Source organism: Aspergillus fijiensis (genome assembly GCF_003184825.1).
Source record: "Aspergillus fijiensis CBS 313.89 unplaced genomic scaffold BO72scaffold_65, whole genome shotgun sequence".
Lineage (NCBI taxonomy): Eukaryota > Fungi > Ascomycota > Eurotiomycetes > Eurotiales > Aspergillaceae > Aspergillus > Aspergillus fijiensis.
Genome location: NW_024469041.1, coordinates 185,487 through 206,333, shown reverse-complemented (window position 1 = coordinate 206,333; position 20,847 = coordinate 185,487). Strand labels below are relative to the sequence as shown.

At 52.2% G+C, this 20,847-nt stretch overlaps 5 protein-coding genes across 5 annotated transcripts; 2 read left to right on the top strand and 3 right to left on the bottom strand.

Annotated features, from left to right (window-relative positions):
• Positions 1-1,660: 1,660 nt before the first annotated feature.
• BO72DRAFT_413518 (putative ubiquitin C-terminal hydrolase) lies at positions 1,661-5,824 on the bottom strand. Its single transcript, XM_040942508.1, has 3 exons — positions 5,290-5,824; positions 5,020-5,220; positions 1,661-4,942 (listed from the first exon to the last, which is right to left on the bottom strand). The coding sequence occupies exons 1-3, from the start codon at positions 5,518-5,520 to the stop codon at positions 2,084-2,086; spliced, it is 3,291 nt and encodes a 1,096-aa protein (XP_040797066.1). The 5' UTR covers positions 5,521-5,824; the 3' UTR covers positions 1,661-2,083.
• A 435-nt stretch (positions 5,825-6,259) lies between these two features.
• Positions 6,260-8,987, top strand: vps27 (ESCRT-0 subunit protein VPS27). The gene is made up of 5 exons (XM_040945666.1): positions 6,260-6,450; positions 6,530-6,662; positions 6,739-7,020; positions 7,087-7,855; positions 7,915-8,987. Exons 1-5 carry the CDS (start codon positions 6,383-6,385, stop codon positions 8,823-8,825), a joined length of 2,163 nt encoding a protein of 720 aa, XP_040797065.1. The 5' UTR covers positions 6,260-6,382; the 3' UTR covers positions 8,826-8,987.
• Positions 8,988-9,562: 575 nt separating this feature from the next.
• On the top strand, positions 9,563-12,015 carry BO72DRAFT_252378 (uncharacterized protein). The gene has a single exon (XM_040940046.1). The coding sequence runs from the start codon at positions 9,846-9,848 to the stop codon at positions 11,838-11,840; it is 1,995 nt and encodes a 664-aa protein (XP_040797064.1). The 5' UTR covers positions 9,563-9,845; the 3' UTR covers positions 11,841-12,015.
• A 766-nt stretch (positions 12,016-12,781) lies between these two features.
• BO72DRAFT_388114 (BTB domain and ankyrin repeat protein) lies at positions 12,782-17,968 on the bottom strand (the record flags this gene model as incomplete). The annotated part of the gene is made up of 3 exons (XM_040941700.1): positions 12,782-14,669; positions 14,730-14,847; positions 14,905-17,968. 3 exons carry the CDS (start codon positions 17,966-17,968, stop codon positions 12,782-12,784), a joined length of 5,070 nt encoding a protein of 1,689 aa, XP_040797063.1.
• A 1,882-nt stretch (positions 17,969-19,850) lies between these two features.
• On the bottom strand, positions 19,851-20,412 carry BO72DRAFT_252367 (uncharacterized protein). Its single transcript, XM_040940045.1, has one exon. The coding sequence runs from the start codon at positions 20,328-20,330 to the stop codon at positions 19,953-19,955; it is 378 nt and encodes a 125-aa protein (XP_040797062.1). The 5' UTR covers positions 20,331-20,412; the 3' UTR covers positions 19,851-19,952.
• Positions 20,413-20,847: the final 435 nt, after the last annotated feature.

The following is a 20,847-nucleotide window of genomic DNA, read 5'->3' as shown; positions in this document are numbered from 1 at the left end:
AGACTAAGCGGAGAACGAAGAGGAGAAGGAAAGGGAAGAGAAGGAAGAGAGAGAGAGAGAGAGAGAGTGAGTGAGGGAAAGACGGCGAGATAGTCAAGAATAAGAATAATAATAATAATAATCAATCAGTCCGGCCCATCAGTCGGAGTCGATCAATTGGCTATGGCTTCCTGAGGCAGCCACCTTAACCCAGACCAAACCAAACCAAACCCACTTCGCATTCCCGGGGACCACTCCCGGACTCACAGTTAGCCTTGGGAGCTTCCAATCTTCTATTACCGAGCTTCAAAGGTCTGCATCTCGATGGAAGCCTCTCATCTCATCGTTGCTTGTGAAAAACCGAGTTGTCTTGCTTCCAACTTAGTTCCTCTGCTGAGTTCCGTTGTCCGAGATCAATCCCAACACCTTCCCGATTGGGCAATCTTGAAAAGTGGCCTGATAGGGATTGGTCCGTCTACGCCAATCACAGCACGCTTATTCCCGTCTTAGTCAGAGCATAGAGCGCACTATCCCTGATCAGGCAAACTTTGCCTGCGGTGCCAAAATGAAAAAGAAAAAAAAAAAGAAAAAAGTAAAAAGTAAAAAAAAGGGCGAAGAGAATACGTTCAAGGGTAGATTGCAGGAAGGAACTGCAAGGTGTGTGTGTATAAGAAGAAAGATGCAGCGAACAGAGTCAGTCTATGTCCTGCACATCCAGCTAGCTACATTGTTTGTTCAATCGTCGGTGAGGATTACGGATAGACCCTGAGGATATGATTACTGGGTAAGGTTGCTGACCCCCTCGCGAACAGTACGGAGACCTCACAGTAGGTCTAGTGTGTCGGTGTCGGAGATGAATCTCCACCACCTTATCTGACAGCCTGATTGTATACGTACGATGATAACTACGAACAGTACATATGCTGTACGGGCCACCACCCTCTCTTTCCAAATGCATCACTACGTAGATAGACAGATACATCCTTTACCAGATAACCTACTACAAACCATCCAAGCACGATAGTACGCAGTCCAGTATCAGACAGAAAACCAAACAATTCCCGACCTGGAGCCTGGAGGGGACGGACTCCCCGCTCTCGATAGCCGTTACCCGTAACCTCGGGGAAAAGATCGCCCCGTTGGCCAGTTGTCCGCCACCCCCGGGAAGCCCCATCGGGACTTTTCACTCCCCAAACCTTCTAGAGCGGAAATTCGGAGCAAGGGCGGAATCCCCCAGTCTACTTCTTTCAGTGACGAGGGTGTGTCGAAGGTTCGATTGTCTTCCATGGGAGTTAGAGAGTTAGACATCACATCCATCAAGTCAAGGTGCTCCAGTGCTCCAGTGCTCCAGTGCTCGTTGGCTCGATTGGCGGACTACCACTGGTTTGCTTTGTTTAGGTAGTGCGACGGACTTGCCTATACTTCCCACTAGGTACTGAGTAAGTTACTCTTGGTAGAAATGCGTGTCGGAGCTGGTGCCCTATGACAGGAACCTTCTCGTACCTAGTTTTTGCAAAGTCCGTTTGCCGGTCTGGGGGAGAGTCCGGCGTCTGAGCCCGTCGGAGCTGACTGCATCATTCCCGGGGTGCCTATAACTTAGTAGTAGTTAGTACTTACTAGTACTTAGTCGACTAGTTCGTCACCAGTACTCCGTAGTCGTTTTTGCTTATTCCAGTGCGAGCAGAAGCAGTTAAGCCATTCATTACCGCTGAACACACAGCGCTACCTATTCAACATCCATGTATCCATGCTATAAAGCAGATCTAAACTCGGAAAGGGCTAAATCACAAGGGACAAAGTTAAGCATTAAAATAAAAACAAGGTATAGGATTCGTCACATGCTCACATCCCGTCATTATGCAGTCGTGTCTTCGCCAGAGAACATTCCAGTCAACGCAAAGCAAAAGGGAAAAAAGAAATATGCAGGCAATAGTTAGTTGTAATTATGTCATGCCAATCGGGATTCGGTGGTTTGGCGTCGATCCATCCCACTCACGGCATAGCACTGTAACACAAAATCAAGCAGATTGTAAACATAATCGCTTGAATGAAATGAGGGTTTGGAGGACCAAGGAAAAGGAAAAGAAGATGCTCAGCGGTGCCCTTATTTCGCGGGCACTCGCTCATAGAATACAATGTAAGCTTGCTCGTTCTGCAAACGCTCCTTCGGTCGCAGATCCCGCGGGTTGAAATCCGTCACCCGCTCGTCATCGAACTTGCGCCAGCATTGTCGCTGCGCGTCTCGCACCAGAGAGATGTAATGTCCGCTGCTCATCGAGGACCCAAGATGTCGCAGCACGCCGTATGCATCATACGTGAAGGGAGGGGCGGTCGCGATCGTCGTCTCCGAGGGTGCGGTCGCCGAATGACCGTTCGGAATGGGGGTCGGAGTCGGCTGCGAGAACACGAAATCGTCCATCCGCAGCCCATGCAGCGGGAAATCTATCGGGGTATGGATCTTCCGCGCACTCTGCGTCTTCGACGCCGAGAATCGCTTGAAGTGAATCACCAGGATCTGAGGCGCCCGCGTGATGATGATCTGTTTGGTCGCAACCCGCTCACACTTGCAGTACGGACATTTCCACACTTCGTCGCCGCTCAGCATTTCCTCCTGGCAATAACTACGAAGGCATTGGTAGATGTCTCCCGTTCCAGACGGAGGAATTTCCACGCTGATACTATAAAAGGCTTCGTACGTGGTGGACGTCCGTTTGCATGTGGTGCAGCGCAATCGACTCGCATGTTGCCCGGCGAAGAGTGAGGAGATGAAGGACTCCTCGCGATGACAATACCGATCCCACTCAATTTTGGAGACCTTGGGGACCGGCATCCGCTCCCGCTGCATCTCTTCTTCGAAGGTCAGAGGGCGGAGCTGGTTGCGCTGCCAATTGATGTTGAGGTCCTCGTGCAGGCAATCCACAACGAAGTCGAAGAACTCCTTGGCATCTTGCTGGCGATCGATCGCCCACTCTTGATTCAAGCGCCCGCAGAAGTTTCGAAATGAGGTAGGCATGATTACCTCAACATCATTCTTCCACAGCGACCGGATCAGGTTCGCAAAAAGCCCTGGCATGACGCCCTGGGATCCTTTCCAATTCTTCTGGACATAGTACCGAAACCGATTATCGATAAAAAACTTGCTCAGCAGTAAGGTCGCGCTGAGACATTGGAGAGTCGAATTCATGTAACAGGTCACCCCGAAATTGGTCAACCCAGTGCGAGGAAGCTTGAGCCGACTCAACATGGACAGAGGGGTGTAAAGTGCCGTTTTCGTGGCCGAACTCTGCCGCTCCAGAGTAGGTTGGATGTGCCGGCCGTCCGATACGCCGCTATAGCTAGGCCGTGGAACTGCCGGAGGCGGCCGCGAGGGCGCGACAGGCACAGGAGCAGCGTAATTCGGTACAGCAGTGCCCGCCGGTCGTATGTGTGGTGCCACCATTGACTGCTGAATCGCACCTGGTTCGGGGAAGCGCCGCAGGAAGTCTTCATAGTTCTGAACAAATGGCGAGGCAGGAACCTCCTCCTCCCCAGTAGGCTCCTCCGTCAGTGCTTCTTCATCTTCTTCGACATATGTACTGGCATCAATTTCCTCTGTCTTGGACTTCTCCATCCACTCAGTGAGCTCTTGGTTATTCAGTGGTTTGTACTCGCGCAGTCGTCGTTTCCTGACCTCTAAGCTAGAGTTAGCGCTGACCATCGTAGGCACTCTTCCAAGCGGTCGCCCGGGCCTTCGCAGTGGTCGCTTTGCCTGCAAGGTTCCCATCACAGCAGCAGTGGAGGATGTGGCAAGTGACTGTTGGCCTAGGAGATCAATCCATGCGTCGAGGCCGCCTAGAAGTAATGCTGGTGGTCGACCGTCCTTCAAGGGTTTATAGGCGTTGAACTCGTAAAGCGTGTCGTAGAGCGCTCGGAGATGAGGCGCTGTCGTGCCAACGGGAGAGCCAGCAAGATAACTAACCGATGATGTTTTCTGGTCATAGTACACAACCATGTCAAATTCATTCCGGCGTTCGAATAATGACTGCTCATACTCCGGCGACACCACAAGACGCTCCTCCAACTCTTCAGCTGATACGTTTTCCTTTAACACCACCGGCTCAACACATATGATAGAAGAAGCATATATATGCCCACTATCATACTGCTCCCGGGGCCGCACATCGATGAGCAGAATGTTGTATTTGCGGAGGTAATCTAGTAACTCTGTCGGAGTGATCGTAGTGTTGTGTGGGAGGTCAGCACTGCTGCTTCGGATCTCCTGCACTTGATGAACACCATTTGGGGTTCTGGATCGGTACGGATTATCATCAAACCCATTCCGGCTCGGGCTCCCATGAGGTGAGTTTGCGAGCTGAGAATACCGTGGGTTGACTGGGCGAGAGCTTTCCGTCGAGGTTCGCGGCGGGTTTGAGGGTCCCTGTGATGGCACTGTCCAAATCGGACTATAGGCTGGGTCGGGTGCCCGTGGAAGGGATGTGTTGAGAGGAACCTTAGGGGGAAGAGCAGGAACCCCATGGGGGGATCCCATGCTACGAGGCCCTAAGGGACGTCGTGTCGGAGAGCTCAAAACGGAGCTTTGCGGTGACGCTTGAGCCGAAGTTTGCGACGGATTAACTTGCGGCGCGGACTGTAACATACTGTTGGTCCCATTTTGTGTGGGCTCTAAAAGAGTGCTGTCAGGGGGTGACATCCTTAGCTTTGCGAATCTTTGTGCGAGTGCATCGGATGGAGGACTAGAGTATCGATTCTGCTTTGTCTGTAGCTCAAAATCTTGTTGATGGTGTGACAAGGTCGGCATCTGCGTCGAATTCCTCACGGAAGAGGCAGCACTACTCAGAATTTCTGACTTTGGCCGGGTTGAGTGTGAATACGGTGGTCCAACCGGTTGCACGTTTGTCATTAGATTGTTCTCCACGATCTGTTGTTTGATATCATCCATCGTCCCTTGTTTCGTCCGCACCGCCTACCACAATTGATTAGTCCCCGATCTAATAGTCCAAGAGCTTAAAGAAGGCTTCTGGCGTATATGCGACGACCTACCATCATCAAATCGGCAAATCTCTTGAACCAAGCCGGTCTCTGGCTGGCTGTCGCACGATAGTCAGGGTGGTGGGGAATAATGTTGATGGTTATTTCGGAGGCACGAAGGTATTGCACATAGGCTCGATCTAGTTGATCGCTGTCGGAAAGCTCCCGGGCTTGGTTTATGGCCACTTGCGCTCGCTCAAGCAAAACACTAAGCTAAAGGTCTCAATCAGCATAAACTGCAATATCACTGTGGCAAGCGCTACACCCAAGTCTCAAACATACCGAGGCATTCTCATTGACATCCAAAGCTGCCGCTTCATCCTGTAGATCCTTTATGTTGGGAAACAACGGCGGTTGGCTTGCCGGGGCGCTCTGATTGTTGCCGACTTGCTGCGATGCGAGTCCGACTGGCCGCCCGCTTGTCGGCATGACTCCGAGGGATCGAGGACGCCTGGCATTATCCCACGGGGCGAAATCCGGTGGAGAGGGAAAAGCCGCTGCATCTGAGGACATGATACAAGACGGCGATTGAGAGAAGGGAAGCTTCAGTACATGACCTGAAAGTTGTCGGAGCTAAGGCGGGGATGGATCGGTAGTTGTTCGAAGGTGGCTCGGAGCGGGAGCAGATCGGAGGGGTATCCCACGACTCGACAGGGTATCCAAACACGTAAAGAATGAAAGGACAGAGGGAGTTATAGAAAGACAGGAGAAGAAGAGAAAGATGCGCCAAAGACGAAGCCCGACGGAGAATGGAGGAAGGAAGAACGAATAGACAGGAGGAGAAAAGAGGAGAGGAACGAGGTGGTCAAAGGCAGACGAATTGCGGGATGTTGTATGATGGGGCGGGTGTATGTACAGTACGGTAATGGATTCGCAGGAATAATGCCCACTTTGCCGCTTCACCGCCCTAGTTAGGCTATGACGCCACATGTTACGGGTCCTTACCATTGTTTGCCTGGGGCCTGATCCCCGCTGACTCACCGCCCCCGCCAATATTAACTAACTAAGACTAAGGACTGCCGTGCCAACATGCTTGTCCCATGGAAGGTAACTTATGCACTCCCGCGTACCTACCAGTACTAGACTAAGGGTAAGCTTAGTTACCTCCCATTTACCTTACTTACACTCCCTCCGACATTATCCCTCCATGCATTTGATCTGCCTGGAGCTCAGTGTTATGTCTCTATTGCTGCCTTGATCGCCCTTTCTTATCGGTCTCTTCTCATTCTGCGCGAAAAAAGCCCTTCCGATTATTCGCCAAGTCTCAGTCTCCACCTCCTTCTCCTGCTGCTACTCCAGCTGCTGCCCAACGTCATAGCCATCTGGTACCTTCGTCGCCGTCCCCAGCAGATCGTCAATTGCGCATCATCACAACATGGCGGGGTGGTTTTCGTCAGCGTCTTCGCTCGATGATCAGGTTGAGAAGGCGACTGCCTCGTCTTTGTAAGTTATGGCTGTTCCCTCAGCATGCTGCCTTGGCTTGCGGTCAATCACATGCTACGACTCACTGACACGCCAATAGGGAAGACATCGCTCTCAACCTCGAAATTTCCGACTTGATAAGATCAAAGAGCGTTCAACCGAAGGAGGCGATGAGATCTTTGAAGAGGCGGCTTGAGAATAAGAATCCGAACATCCAACTAGCGACCTTGAAAGTGAGTCGCAAGACGTCTACCCTCCTTACACTCCGCCCTGGGTCTAGCTTAGAACTGACGGTGAAATGCATCGCAGCTGACAGACACATGTGTGAAAAATGGCGGTACTCACTTTTTGGCGGAGATTGCATCCCGGGAGTTTATGGACAACCTCGTCTCCCTCCTCAAGACCGAGGGCCTCCCACTGAATGACGAAGTGAAAGCGAAGATGTTAGAATTGATACAAGACTGGGCCATGGCAGCTCAAGGCCGTATGGATCTGAGCTATGTTGGTGAAACTTATCGGAGGCTTCAGGATGAAGGCTTCCGGTTTCCACCCAAGACTCAAATCAGTGGAAGCATGCTGGAAAGCAGTGCGGTGAGTTGGCCTTGGTACTGTGATCGCTACGGCGCCCTCGAACTGACATGAGTGTTCCTGCCAAAGCCGCCCGAATGGATTGACTCCGATGTCTGTATGCGCTGTCGCACTGCCTTCAGCTTCATGAACCGCAAGCATCATTGTCGCAACTGCGGCAATGTCTTTGATGCACAGTGCTCCAGCAAGACGCTTCCTCTGCCTCATCTCGGAATCCTCCAGCCTGTTCGAGTGGACGACGGGTGCTACGCCAAATTGACTTCGAAGGCCTTTTCATCTGCGGCCCTTTCCGATAGATCTGCATTCAAGAACAATTCAATCACCAAGTCTAGCGTCATGGAGCCTCGTGGGGGACGAGCGGAGAGCGGCTTCGATGACGATTTGCGTCGTGCTTTGCAAATGAGCTTAGAGGAGGCTCAAAATAGGGGCTCAAGCGGTTACGTTCCACAGAGCAAGATCGTCCCGGAACCTCCCAAAGCCGTCAGTCAGCCCGGTGTAGAGGAAGAGGAAGATGCCGACCTGAAGGCTGCCATCGAGGCATCATTGCGGGATATGGAACAACACAAGCAGAAGCACGCAGCCGCCCTCAAGAACGCCCCGGTGGCTGATACGTCGACTCATGCGGGCGCAGGGGTGGCGCCGATCCCCAAAAATCCCTATGAGCTTAGCCTTGTGGAAGTCGAAAACATCCATCTCTTCGCAGCTCTCGTTGACCGACTGCAACATCAGCCCCCGGGCACTATTTTACGGGAACCTCAGATTCAGGAACTATATGAGAGCATGGGAGCGCTCCGGCCTAAGTTGGCTAGAAGCTATGGAGAAACGATGAGCAAGCACGGTACGTATGTTGTTTGTTTTGGAGGATTCGTCGCGGCAGCTAATGAGGCGCGGGCGTAGACACTTTGCTGGACCTCCATGCCAAGCTCTCGACGGTCGTTCGCTACTATGACCGCATGCTAGAGGAACGTCTCTCTAGCGCCTACGCTCAGCATAACTTGGGTTATGGGGGGGTCCCTGGCGGATCCCCATATCCCAATATCTACCCCACGATGCCCGCTCCCGCAATGGAGGCGAAGTCAGGCACCGAGAACTATTATTATGGAAATCCCAACGTCACCGAAACTTTCCAGCCTTCCGGCACACCCTACTCGCAGCCTCCGTCAGAGAGAGAACACGCCAGAACCATGAGCCCGAGTTTATACCCACAGCCCTCTCAAACTATGCCACCCAACGCGCCGTGGACTGGAAACCCTCATGCGGTGGCATCACCTCACATAGGCGGCGCCAATGCGGCACCCCCCAGCAATCCTTCGGCCTATGCGCCAACCACGCAATTTTATGCACCTCCACCGCACCCGGAACAAGACCCGAGTCCATACCAGCAACCGCGGCATGGGGAGCCGGAGGCGCCTTATCAACCGTCGCCTGTGATGCGACATGACTCTCACTATCAACCGTCGGCCCCTGGCGTTCCGAGCGCCCCGGATCAATCACCCCCGGCAGACCCAGTGTCGGCCCCCGCTTACTCGCACTATCCTCCGGATCCTAGTTCGATGCAACCTGGCGGTCAACCGTCAGCGCAGCAGCAGCCGCCGCAGCCCGCGGACCCGTCGGGATCGTCATTCTATAGTCAACAACAGCCTTCTCCCGGCCCTACAACTTTCGCAGGATATCCACAGGGGATTCCAACACATCCCAACCCACAGGGAGGAGAATATCCTTCTGGTAGTGTGCCTGGTGCGCATCCATCATATCAACAAACAACCCCGTCCCGGCCGCCGGTCGAGGAGAGTTTGATTGAGTTGTAGAGTGGACAGGGTGAATAGGGTGAGTGGTCAGTGCGGTGAGGAGCGGTCAAGTTGTGGTTTTGGAGGAGGGGACGATTCCTCGATTGGTGTTTTATTCTTTATGTTTTATGTAGGCTTTTTGCACAATGATACCAGATGGATTGGTTACTTTTGCAGGCCCCGAAATTGAATTGATGTTCTATCTATTTTCTCCCATTTTTGACGACGAGGATGAATGATTATAGGAGAATGAGTAAAGTAATAATACAGGAGTGGCGATGCTTCCGTGCTTTTCAATTCCACAGGGCGAGGCCAACCAAATCCGGCCTGGTTTGCTGGTCTGGACTCTCTATTTACCAGTTTTCCTTCCTTCCTTCCTTCCTTCTCCTCCCTTCGTTAGTTCTTCCATTCTTCCACGTCTTCTTCTTTCCTTTCTCCCCTCCCGCTGATTCTCCCTCCCTCTCCCTCTCCCTCTCCCCTCACCAAACACCAAACGTTACCTCCCTCGTTTCTAATTGCAACTCTCCCCTCCATCCCCATTCCTCCTAAAGTCACTTTTGCTCTGCAATTTTGTTCTTCCCGTCTTGATTTAATTCCTCATTCTTTCTTTCTATTATAGCCAACCAGCTCAATTCCCTGGTGCGAGTGGTGTAACCGGACTCTGCGTCATTTGCGTCTCCCCCGCAATCGGCGGGAATCTGGACCGTCACCGATTTGTCTCTCTCTCCTCTTCTTTTCTCATTCTCCCGTTTAACCCCAGTACTTCTTCACCACAGACCAAGAGACTAAAAGCAACACCACTTCTGCTGCTCACTGACCCGCCCCGTCGGATACATACAATCTGCTGTATCACTTGGTGGATGCTTCCTCCAATCGCCGTTGAATCGGGGAAACTTCCCGGCTGCTGCTCGTCACCCGATCGGGGCCAGCCCTTCCTTGCTTAAGCCTTAAACGCCTCTTTCTTTTTTTTTGTTTTTTTGTTTTTTGTTTTTTAACCACAAGTACCAACTACGTACTTTCTCCTCTTCTGCCACGGCCGCCATGCCGACTTCCAATACTTCTTCCCCCGTCAAGCGCCCTGGACTGGGCCGTCGTGCGGTTTCCTCTCACGCCGTTGTCACGCGCACCCCTTCCAACCAAGGCGAGCTGTCTCAGTCCCAGTCCTCCAACACCACCCAGAAAGCCCCCTCAAGGCCCCATCGTCCCCATCTAGTCGGCGGGGGCCATCGCAACCATCACCGCAACCCCTCTTTCGGCAAAAATCTGCACAAGCTACAAAGACACCTCTCCAGCCAACAAATAGGCCCTGAAGCTACCGCTCGCGTGCATCAGCGCAAGAAATCCGCCCCTGCGACACCTGCCGCTAGCCCGCGCGGGCATCACGTTCGTTGGGATGGAGTTGCGGAACAATCACACCCCACAACAGGATCAATGAAGAAGAACAATTCGAGTCCGGCCCTTCGACGCAATACGTCAGTCGTCCTCGGAAAGAAAGCGCTGGTCACCGACCGTCCACATACGAGCTCCGGAAAGAAGAAGACAGTGGGATTCGAGTTGGCGGATTCCGACGACGAAGCTGATTGGGAAGATACTACGCAGTCGCCTGAAAGCACGAGACGCAGCTCGGTGGCACAATCCAAAGAGAGTGTGGAGAATCCTGCTGTTCTGGTCGACCCCCTTACCTTCGTCAAGCGCTCTTACCCGCAATTTCCTCGAGCCACCAGCCTGCCAGAGTCGACGAGCAAGAGTTTCGGTGACGACAACTATTCCGACGAAGAAGATCACGACGACCACGGCCACGACCACGAAGAAACCGCACAGCAACCTCCGTCCGATTCTGACGAGACACCCGTCGAGACTACCCGCCCTAGTGAGAACGGCGTCATCGCAACGCGGATTCTGGGTCCGTCTATCTCTGCCAAAGCACCACCGGCCATGTCTTCCATTTCTGCGACCGTCAAGCCGACCGTGATGGATCAGTCTTCTCGCAATGTATCCCTGACCAACTTAGCGTCTGCCCATGACGGTTCCCGACGACCGATGTCTTCGTCTATCACCACGTTGGCGAACACGCCAACCCATGCTACGTCCTCATCCATCGAAGGCGGCGTCTCCAAATTTATCATCAATAACAAACCAACGACAAACTCATTCTCCCGCATAGATTCGGATCCAAACACCCCATCCTCTTTCCTCCCACACTATCATCCCCAAACTCCACCATCGCCAAATCGCGCAACTAGTACGAAAAAGCCACGAGCGTCGCCGCCTTCAAGGCCCGCTGGCGCAGAACCCCATTCTCGCACACAGCAAAAACTGTGGTTGCAGCGAACTGCAGCATTGAACACATCACCGCCCGACGGCGTGTCCACCGCAGCCCCCCCCTCTGTCGTGGACCCGATCTTTGCTGCACCTCACACACGACCGGGCGCTGGGGCTTTCGAGCCGGGCAGAGGCCTTGTCAACGGATCCGCTCGAGCCAGTGGAACGGTACATGACAATGAAACCAAGCACGTTCGGAAAGCATACGAGAAAACTACCCTGGAGTTGACCGTTGTCCGCCGATTCCAGTCTCCCACCGGCGACAGCTTCAGGCGCTTAAATGCCATTCTGAATGATCCACGAGGCGCGACTTCTAGCTTAGACCGACATTCGTCGCTTGGCAAACCCATCAAATCTGCGCCAGCTTTAACTCACCTCCGCGGCAGCAAACAACAAGACGGCAGCCAAGGCAGCGCCAGCCCCGAACCCAGACAATTAATCGGACGAAAGCATGCGGACATGCATACATCCGTCTCTCAGACTTACCTTCCAGAACCCGACGACCTCGTGAATGAGCCCACCGACCCGCCCCCCTCCGGCAGCAAATCCCAACATCCCTCTCACCGCATTCTCTCCACATCCGATGAAGCCGCCCACCCCGACCCTGCCACCTCGGCAAGAGTGCCGGGCTCGGAAACATTACAAGACCCCGACGAAACCGAACTCATGATGCGTCGCATCTGGGAAAGTCGGGAAGTAGCGACAGCTGGCTAGTAATGGACGAGCGGAACGAACCCTTCTCTGTACAATTATACCTCTTTCATTACATCTCTTCTACCATATTTCCCCCATTCGATATCATCCCTCGTCGTGTACAAGGTGTTAGCAGGGGGTTGCCGTTCTTCTTCTGTTAGCGTTTCGAACAGCTTCCATATTACATTTCGCCCATGGATTTGCATGCTTCTGGGTCCATTCTGAGATTACCGAGCTATTTACTCCATTATTAGCCTAGTTCCCTCGAAGTCTTTCCCACTTCTTCAACCTATTAACTAATTCTATAGCGATGATCTAATAGTTTGAATTATTTCTTGCCGTTGGTACTTTGGTCATATCGATTACGACGAATGCCCGCCTTCATTGAAGAATTGTCATTTTCAGTATCTGTATCGCTCCCTGTTGATTGATTCCCATCTAGTCCATCTTGGTGACTTTTTTTTCAATTAGTTTTGCTATTCTCTGCGCAAGTTCTCCTTCTTGGACCTGTGTTCTGGTTTCACCACCAATGCCGAGTTATTGCGATAGCTATACAGAATATATCATAGTGTCATAATTTCCTCGTCATTCCTCGGTTCGAATGGATATAAGCGGAATGTAGTTCTAAGAAATCCGTTCAATTCATTATCTAGATAAGGCGGTGTTTCACTTTCATACAAGTCACGCAATGCATAATCCACTAGGTCGATTAGGGAGAGAGAAATATAGAGAGGAGATGGATATCATATCTTGTGTGGTGCAAGTAGTGTGTCTATTGTTATTATGACATTGCGGGAGAAAGAGTTCCCTTCCCTAAACCGAAAGGTAAAAAAGAATTCTATGCAGAAAGCTCATAACAACATGAGGGGGTGTAACGTTATTGACGCACACACACCGCCGGGAGGTGGTACAGGTGGATGTTGTTTGTATATGTGTATGTAGTGAGTGTGTGAGATTCCATTTCACGCGGAGGTCTTTTCCCGAGGTTTGCCGCGTCCACGAGAGCTGCCACCGCTACCACCACCTCTACCTCCGCCACCACCTCCACCTCCACGTCGTGAACCACCGCTTCCACTGGATCCGCCGGCCGCGGCTCCTGGTCCATCGAGATGATTCCCGTTCGGAATAGTCCGAGGTTGAGAGTCACGACGAGGGGTCGGATGAGGATGATGGCCGTTCTGTGCCGAGGGAGTGGTCATGGTGGTAAATTCGTTACGGGGAGGTTGGGATTGTGCGGACGAATTCGATGCGTCTGCCGAACCAGCAGGGCCTTTTCCGCGCTTTTTGCGGTGCGGGAGCTGTTGCTGCTGTTGCTGCTGCTGCTGCTGCTGTAGCGGTGGCTGCTGACCTAGGTCTTTGCCCTGCCCTTTTCCTTTTCCTTTGCCTCGGCCCCGATATGACCGCAAGGTCCCCTTCTCTTCTTTGTCGGCGGCGGACGGGGCCGTCGTGACGGGGTCCGGGAGGCCCTGGATGCGTCGACTCTCTTTATCCCACCACGCTTGGAACTCTTGCTCGAGTTGGATATCTTCGAGATTGTGTTTTGCGGTCGCTGCTTCGCGGATCTCGTCCTTTTCGGTTTGTTGTTGCATGAGGATTGTGGCGAGGGAGAGGGAGCTGGAGGAAGGAGAGTGAAAACTCGTTTGGTATGGTTCGGGGCGCGGGATGTGGCGGATGGACTGGATAGCCGGCTGGGGAGTGGCGAGGGGATTGGAGGAGGCTGGGGTTGGGGTGATGGGTTTCGAAGGTTGAGGCCGCGAGGGCGTTTGTTGAACATTGACGGGTCCCCCACTGCCTGGGGTCTGCGCGGGGATGGAGCTGGGTTTCGTGCGGGCTGCCGGGGGCGTCCCGGCGACAGTTTGGCGGAGGGTCATGGAGGGTTTGGGAGAAGCCTTCGCAGACTCTGCAACAGGACTACCAAGCCCACTCGCTATAGGAGCAGGTTTGCCTGGGGTGGTCCTTTTCCACGGGTTTTCAGGCGCCTCTTTTGCCTTTTGCTGAGCAGCAAGCACCTCCTGCATCTGCTGTTGCTGAATCTTCTTGCGCTCCTTCTGCGACATCTTCGGCGCAGGGTTACTGGTACTCTCTCGACGAGCAGACATGCCTAGGCTGAGATTCGAAATCCGGTTGCCCGAGGTTTCATTCATAATATCCTTGAGATTCTTCTTTGACGTGGAAATCGCCGATGCGCTCCATGGGGTCTGGGTACTCGAGCTTGGAGGTGAAGATAATAGATCCTGTTTCCTATGGCGTGCTGCGGCGCGGGATGCAGAGGGTGATTCTGAGAGAGCTGGATCCAACGGCGAGGCCATCTGGGCATCTAAATAGCTGGGATCTCCGAGGGAGCCCCCATCATATGGACTAGCTCGGAGAGCTGGTGAGTCGATGGATAGCGGTGTATCCGCTGCGGCGACTTGTTTAGCATCACGAATTGCTACCTTGCCTTTCCCAGGGTCGGTGAGGGACAGCGAAAACTCGTCGTCCATTTGGAACATCAAATCGGTAGTCGACTGTCTGGACTTGAGAAGCGGACTGCGAGAAGCGGACGGCGCTCCATCCTGGGCTGGGCCCGGTTTGACCTTTGGAACCGAAGGGGAAGGAGCTGCCTTCTCGTTGCTTGTTGCACGAGGCTTTCCTTCAGAGCTGTCAATACGATTCAGGTGCGGTCTCAGCCTCATGAAATCGATCTTCCGCCTCCTGTCACCTTCTATGGCAGATGCAAGCTCCGGATATTTCTCGAAAATGAAATCCTCGGAATTGCGCCCTCTTGACACAGGTAAACTGGTCAACTGATTATCACGACAGACACAATCAAGGGTTTCGAGCAAGGACTCATCGAGATCTGCCAATAACCTACCGATTGTAAGCATTCCTGCCAGTGGTATCCATGGCATGTGCGAAGATAAAGCTTACCTGTTTGCCAGTAGATCCTCGAGATTGAGGCAGATATATTCTAGAGCCGCATTCCTAAACTCTTTCACGAAGCATGGCGTGATCACATTGAGCAAGTGGCAGACATTGCGGGTATGCACTAATTATCATGCATCAGTACCTCACTCCGAGCGGCACAACCGATCATGAAGCTTACCGAACTTCCCAAGCATTTGTTGACAGATTTGAGCCAATCGGTCAATCATCAGCTCATTCGCTACAAATGCAACATCGATTATCAGGTCAATGAACTCGTCTAAATCCTTTGACTTGACATCGTCGAAAAGCTCCTCCTGGGTGTCGGCATATAGGTACCGAAGTACAAAGTCGAACACATATTGGTCAATATGCTTGAGATCAACATGAATAATGGCGTCTACATGAGCACGGCGCGATGAGAGCCATTTACCAGCTGAGCGACCGAAGAATAATGCACTGAAGAAGGGGCACCTCTGACACAAGACATGGCTATGAGCCTTGACCTCACCCCCTTTCAAGTCGATGATCACATCTCCGCTGTCGAAGAAAGCAGGATCACGAATGGCACGCTCCATGTCATGCCGCAGAGCCTTTGTTGGTTCGATCATCAGCCTGGAAGCTCGTTCCAGAGTTGGTAGATTGAGATGAGTGGCGACACGCATCACTTCGCTCCGGACCTGGCGATATTGAAAAGACTTCTCTGATGACTGTCTAGCCTGGTGCCAGACATCCAATATCTCATCTGTGTACAAAAACAAAGCTAAATTCAGAATGGTGAAGATGTCCAAGGATTGAAAGGTAAGTTGCACATGGCCCTCATTGTCACGCTCAATCGATAAGATATCAAGTGAAGAATGGCGATCTGTATGCCGGAAGCTATGAAGGATCTCACGAAGGACCGAACTCCGTCCAGTCAAGATGAATTCGTGAACAGGAAGTCGTATGTCCGAAGATGTTGTCCTGATCCAGATGACCCCGGGAAATGCTTGGGCTTGCGAAGATTCGAAGTAAGGCTCCATTTCTGAGGCTTCCAATATCGCTTTCTTGATAAGGAAGGCTGGGTTTGAGTCCCGGCTATCGCCTCCGACCACATCCACCGGGCTGACTGTGTCTCTAAATGAGCTTAAAGGAGACAAGGGGAGGTAGTCCACCCATAAGGTCGGCTGAGAAACAAGAATCTGCTCCCGAGTTACCTCACAGTCGCGCTGTACGGCTGCAAAGGCCCCATAAGCATTGCTGGAAACGCCGATCACTCGAGACAACCCAGGTATCCTAGCGAATTTGTAGTCCTTGGCCGAGTCTTTTGACTTCCTGCGCTTCTCTTTGCTCCAAGCAGAACCGGATACGGTACAAATAATGACCGACCCATCCTGCCCAACGTCAAAATCCCTTGCTGCCATATGAGATCTTTTCACAGACCAGATCCTACTCGGTGCCGACATGGAGTTCCGAGGTTTAAATGGATTTGTCGTCGAGGTTGACGTTGAGGGGACCTCTGTCTTGTTGACTTGCACTGTGTATACCTCTCCGAAACTTGACAGAGCGCAGATGGTATTGCCAGCGGACTTGACTTTGACCACTTGGTTGACAGAGGAGCCATATCTCGTGGCCATGAAACTATCTTTGATAAACCTGGAACTGACATCTAGCGGGAATGATAGTTTCGAGTAACCATACTGGGAAAACACCCATACTTCATGGTTCTGAAGAAGTACCGATGTTGCCTGATCGATCGCGGATACACTCTGAATGGGAGCACTGAACAAAGATGCTCCTACGCGTCGAGGAATGATCTGCATTTCAAGAGATCGAGCATCGGAGTCGATCAGTCCAAGTTGTCCTTCGTTCTTGCCGAAAGTATAAAGACCAGAATTGCTGAAGACAACGGAGTGCACTGCTGATGCAGCCGCCCCGATGATTAACTCCTTCTTGAAAGAATTGAAAATTTGTCGGGGTTGCTTTTGCAGGGGCACATCGTCCTGATTGTTGGACCTTGGCAAGCTGTAACCCAACTGACCGTACTTGTTGCTTCCCCAGCTGAAGATTTCTCCATTCTCGGTGATTGCAAGAGTGTGGTCCTGGCCTAGGGCCACGGAGACCACCTTCTTATTGGCAAGGCCTCCGCCCTCGATGCAAACGAAAGTGAAACGTGTGGTTTCGTCCCCAGTGCCTAGTCGTCCACCGGGACCAAAGCCACACAAGAAAAGGTTCGACTCGGGATCGGTGGTAAGGATAGCCGTGTGAAGCTTAGACATAACAACATCTTGGATCTTGATATGATTGTTTTTCACAATTGCAGGAAGATCATTGGCACTTGCATTGTCTGAGTCCTGTTGAGCATCGGCCTTGCCAGTCTCCAATCGCTGTTCCTGAAATTCACGAAAAAGTCGTTCCAGAAGATGCCCTGGTCTCTTGAGCATAATACGCTCTGGAAACTGACGATCATCCTGATCTCCAACACCAAGATTCAGGTTCTTGTTACTGCCGAATGTAAAGACCTCGTCGCCATTTAGATTGGTGCTTGGCTTCAAGACACCCCTGCTAAAGCGGCTGTCGTGGTCAGGATCATCGTCCTCCGATGAGATTTCAGAGGTGAGATCGTTATGCTCAACCTCCGCAAACAATTTTCCGGAGGTGAGAGAATCAGAGCTTCGTTTAATGTCTCGCGCCGCTATCGTGGCTGCGTACACATCAAACGGGCTGTATCCCTCTCGATCCTTAATTCGAATCAAACTTCCAACCGGAAGCCCGGAGTTGCCCGCTTTGCTGAAGTCAGTGGCGTCGCGCATGTCCCGGACCATCAGGGCCTGTGCGATTGTAGCGTTTCCCGCATAGAGGGCTCGATGCAATGCCGTCCAGCCGCTCTCCCAGTCTTGCACATAGATATCCAGGAAAGGAACCTGGAGCAAGGCAACGGCAAAGTCTATTGCTGTGGGTTTTGTCGATGATGCCACAAGGTGTAGAAGTGTGCGCCCGTATTTGTCCCTCACGTTCAGTTCTTCCCTGGACAGGGTCTTACCAGTGCGTAGATTGACCCCACGCTCAGAAATCGGAGTCCCGGGAGAAGTCCCACTCAGCTTCTTGCTTTTGGTTGAAACCCCCGGCGAAGATGTCAGTCCTAACCCAGGGCTCCCAGCCTTCAAGCTGCCTCCATTCCCTGCCGTTCCAGTGGCAGTTGCCAGGAAGCGCTGGAAGCTCTCGACATCATCGTAGAGAAAGAATCCCCAAAGCTTGCTACTCATGTGCCCAGAATTTGTGTGTCAGAAACTCTTATCGACGCAGGACCAGAACGTCGCCGTGACCGCGGAGGGTTGGCGGGCGCACTGGCAGAAAGACTGCGGGAGACAAGAGTATTCTAACGGGACAGGAGGAGAAGTCGACCGCGGTCAACTCTTGGAGGAATTGTTCTCTAAGCGGTTTGATCGAGGGTGACAAGCGCGATAGACGGGGAAAGTCGAAGAGAGTGCGAGCGGGTGCGGACTGAAGGCCTGGCGGAAGCGGGCGTGTCGCGAGTGAGAGAAGTTGTGGTGGCGATGGATAAAGCTAGCAGTACACGAACAGTCCAGAACTCGACCGGTGGAGGTGGGGGGGAGGGGGGTCGGAGGGAAAAGGGTCGACACGTCGATTCGACTTTGAGACTGGTACGCGACCGTGTTGAGGATACGGGAAGGGGAGTTGCAAGTGGTATAAGGCGACGGATGGGAGGGGAGGTTCGAAAAGTGGGAGAGAGAAGAGGGGGATGGAATCTGACTGGAGTGCAGGTGGTAGTAATAGCAGTAATAATCATGGATCATTGATTGATGGCTTTCGACCCGTGGATAAGACCGTCCGGGCGGTGGCCAATCGGGGATTGTACTCACCTCCATGCCCCCGGACGAGAGGCCGACGACGAACCTTTTCTTTCTCCTTCTTCTCCTTCTTCTCCTTCTTCTCCTCAGCTTCTCAGTGCTGGCTCTTCTTTCCGTTAGGGCTCTCTAGGGCTCTCTAGCTTCTAAGAGGTTCCGTGCTCAGCTCAGATGATTTACCTCGGGATATATGCTCCCCGCATCGCGGGGTATCCGGCTTGAGAAAGAGCATGTCCACCGTATAGTGACTTATAGTTGTATAGTATGGAGTAAGCGCATCTGATCAACAGGGGCGGCAAATTTCGTCCCGATCGGCAGATGTGTGTCTTTTGGTTGACTCCAGGAATATTGACTCCAGGAATATCAAGGACAGCCTCTCATCCGAGGACAAACATGTATTGCGGCTGTGTGGTCTGTAGAGGTACGCTGGGAAGTTCAAGGTAAGTTGTTTTAAATAGTTACCAAGTTGGGTCGGTTGGAAGGTAGTCAATGCCGCAGACTATAAATGAAGCTGAAGACAAAGAATCACCCGATTGTGGCTGATGATGGTCAAGCCCCAATTGAAACACATACGCACGCAGTAACTTCCTCCGTAGGGAGTACTTCATGGCACAATGCTCTAAGGTCATAATCTACCATCCAAAAAAAATGTTGATTCTGCTCAAGAGGGGATGAAGGTGGTGTCCGACTCATAGATCCGGAGTTGCAAAATTAGCAGAGACACCCAGAATCATCGGACTAAGCCTCCATCCATTATCAACCAGTGCTTTGCATCATACAGGTTCACACGGTTAGAATTACTTCAGAGGGGCTTGTTATCTTGTCAGTCAAGTGGTCACGAGTACCTACTTTATCATACGTCTAACAACTGCAGAGGTATGCTACGTGCGCAATGCAGCTGTGATCAGCTCAGCACGAAAATGTGGATTTGTGTGGTGGAAGCGAACAAAAGGCCAAGGATGCTTGACTGGCCATCATTAGCGAGAAGGAAACAGGACAAAGGTACGAACGAAGCACGGAGTCAGCCAGCTTCACATTTCATGCATACAGCTGCATCACCAACTGGCCCCAAACAGACTGGATCAAGTCGGTGGTCGTATGTCGACCAAGCGAGCTCTCGACCTTCGGGCTCGGTCGCTGGTACTTAATCCTGGTCGGGGGTCTGATCCATATATAACTACTAGCCCTGAGTAGAATCATGGGTAGCTAGCTATCCACGCTCCAATCCAGAGTCATCATCGAAGAGTCTAGGTTGTCTTAGAGGCCTTAGCCAGCCGCCTTTGCAGCAGAATCCGCAGTTCCGGTGCATCATGCCGGTAGTGCGTTGTACAGTGCGAGTCCTGGGATTGGCTCTTGTTGCTGGGGAGAAGCTCCTGAGAGTTCACAAGGAATCGCTAAGGCACTGTGCCTTGTAGACCGGGCAACTAGCATCTGCTCTCCACCTAACCAGCAGGCCGTTGCAGGTGAGGCAGCCAGTCCCAGGAACTTGGGGAAGTGGTCCATGCTGGCGGGTGCTCCAACAGGGGATGATGGGAGCCCCATTCCTCTCTCCATGTTGCAGGTAGATTAGCACCTTTGGTTGGAAGAGAAATTCGCCGCTGACCGGAGGGTTTTTCTTAGGGGGTGGGGGGAGAGAGAAAGATGAGATGTGAAGGTTATTGGTAGAAGAACTGAAAGAATACCAGCTGCAAACCACAAATAATTCACAGGCCGATCGATGTCGCAAGCAGCTCAGAACAGCAAAAGAGCATGTTGTCATGGGCGGTGATTATCATGCAAGTTGATTGATCGCCCCAAGCGCACGCCCGCAGTACCCGGCTAGCCCAGATCGGGACTAGAGCCTGTTTCTTTCCATTGACCCTGTTCATTTATTTTCAAGATGAATGCATACTGGTACCGAGTATGTGTCGAATCTACGAGTACTCACATACTGTACATCCATGTGTAATTATATGTAACAAGTAAGATGAAGGAGGTATGGAAGTGACAGCCACCTGACGGAGCAGATAAATGATCATCATGCCGATTGTGGTCAGGAATCTATACTTAGGTAACTACTGTACGGAGTACAGTCCAGTTTATCAAGCCATGAAGTCATGAGGAGGATTTCCTTATCAGTGCCGATTACCGTCCATGACGGCTCCACGGAGCTGTTCGATCAAAGACAGGCTGAAACAAACCTTCCCTGTCTGGTATGTATGCCTATGTACCGTCACGGGTTATGCTCTTGACCGCCTTCCAATTTACTGAGACCTTTGTAGTTGCAGTGTTGTGGG

What these genes read in the sequence shown, in the direction of transcription:
- BO72DRAFT_413518 (XM_040942508.1), bottom strand. Translation starts at nt 5,520, where the DNA reads ATGTCCTCAGATGCAGCGGCTTTTCCCTCTCCACCGGATTTCGCCCCG. An exon ending in ATGTCAATGAGAATGCCTCG is followed by an intron (nt 5,221 to 5,289) that starts GTATGTTTGAGA and finishes TGAGACCTTTAG; the next exon opens with CTTAGTGTTTTGCTTGAGCG. An exon ending in GATTTGCCGATTTGATGATG is followed by an intron (nt 4,943 to 5,019) that starts GTAGGTCGTCGC and finishes CAATTGTGGTAG; the next exon opens with GCGGTGCGGACGAAACAAGG.
- BO72DRAFT_252367 (XM_040940045.1), bottom strand. Translation starts at nt 20,330, where the DNA reads ATGACAACATGCTCTTTTGCTGTTCTGAGCTGCTTGCGACATCGATCG.
- BO72DRAFT_252378 (XM_040940046.1), top strand. Translation starts at nt 9,846, where the DNA reads ATGCCGACTTCCAATACTTCTTCCCCCGTCAAGCGCCCTGGACTGGGC.
- vps27 (XM_040945666.1), top strand. Translation starts at nt 6,383, where the DNA reads ATGGCGGGGTGGTTTTCGTCAGCGTCTTCGCTCGATGATCAGGTTGAG. An exon ending in AAGGCGACTGCCTCGTCTTT is followed by an intron (nt 6,451 to 6,529) that starts GTAAGTTATGGC and finishes ACACGCCAATAG; the next exon opens with GGAAGACATCGCTCTCAACC. An exon ending in TCCAACTAGCGACCTTGAAA is followed by an intron (nt 6,663 to 6,738) that starts GTGAGTCGCAAG and finishes AATGCATCGCAG; the next exon opens with CTGACAGACACATGTGTGAA.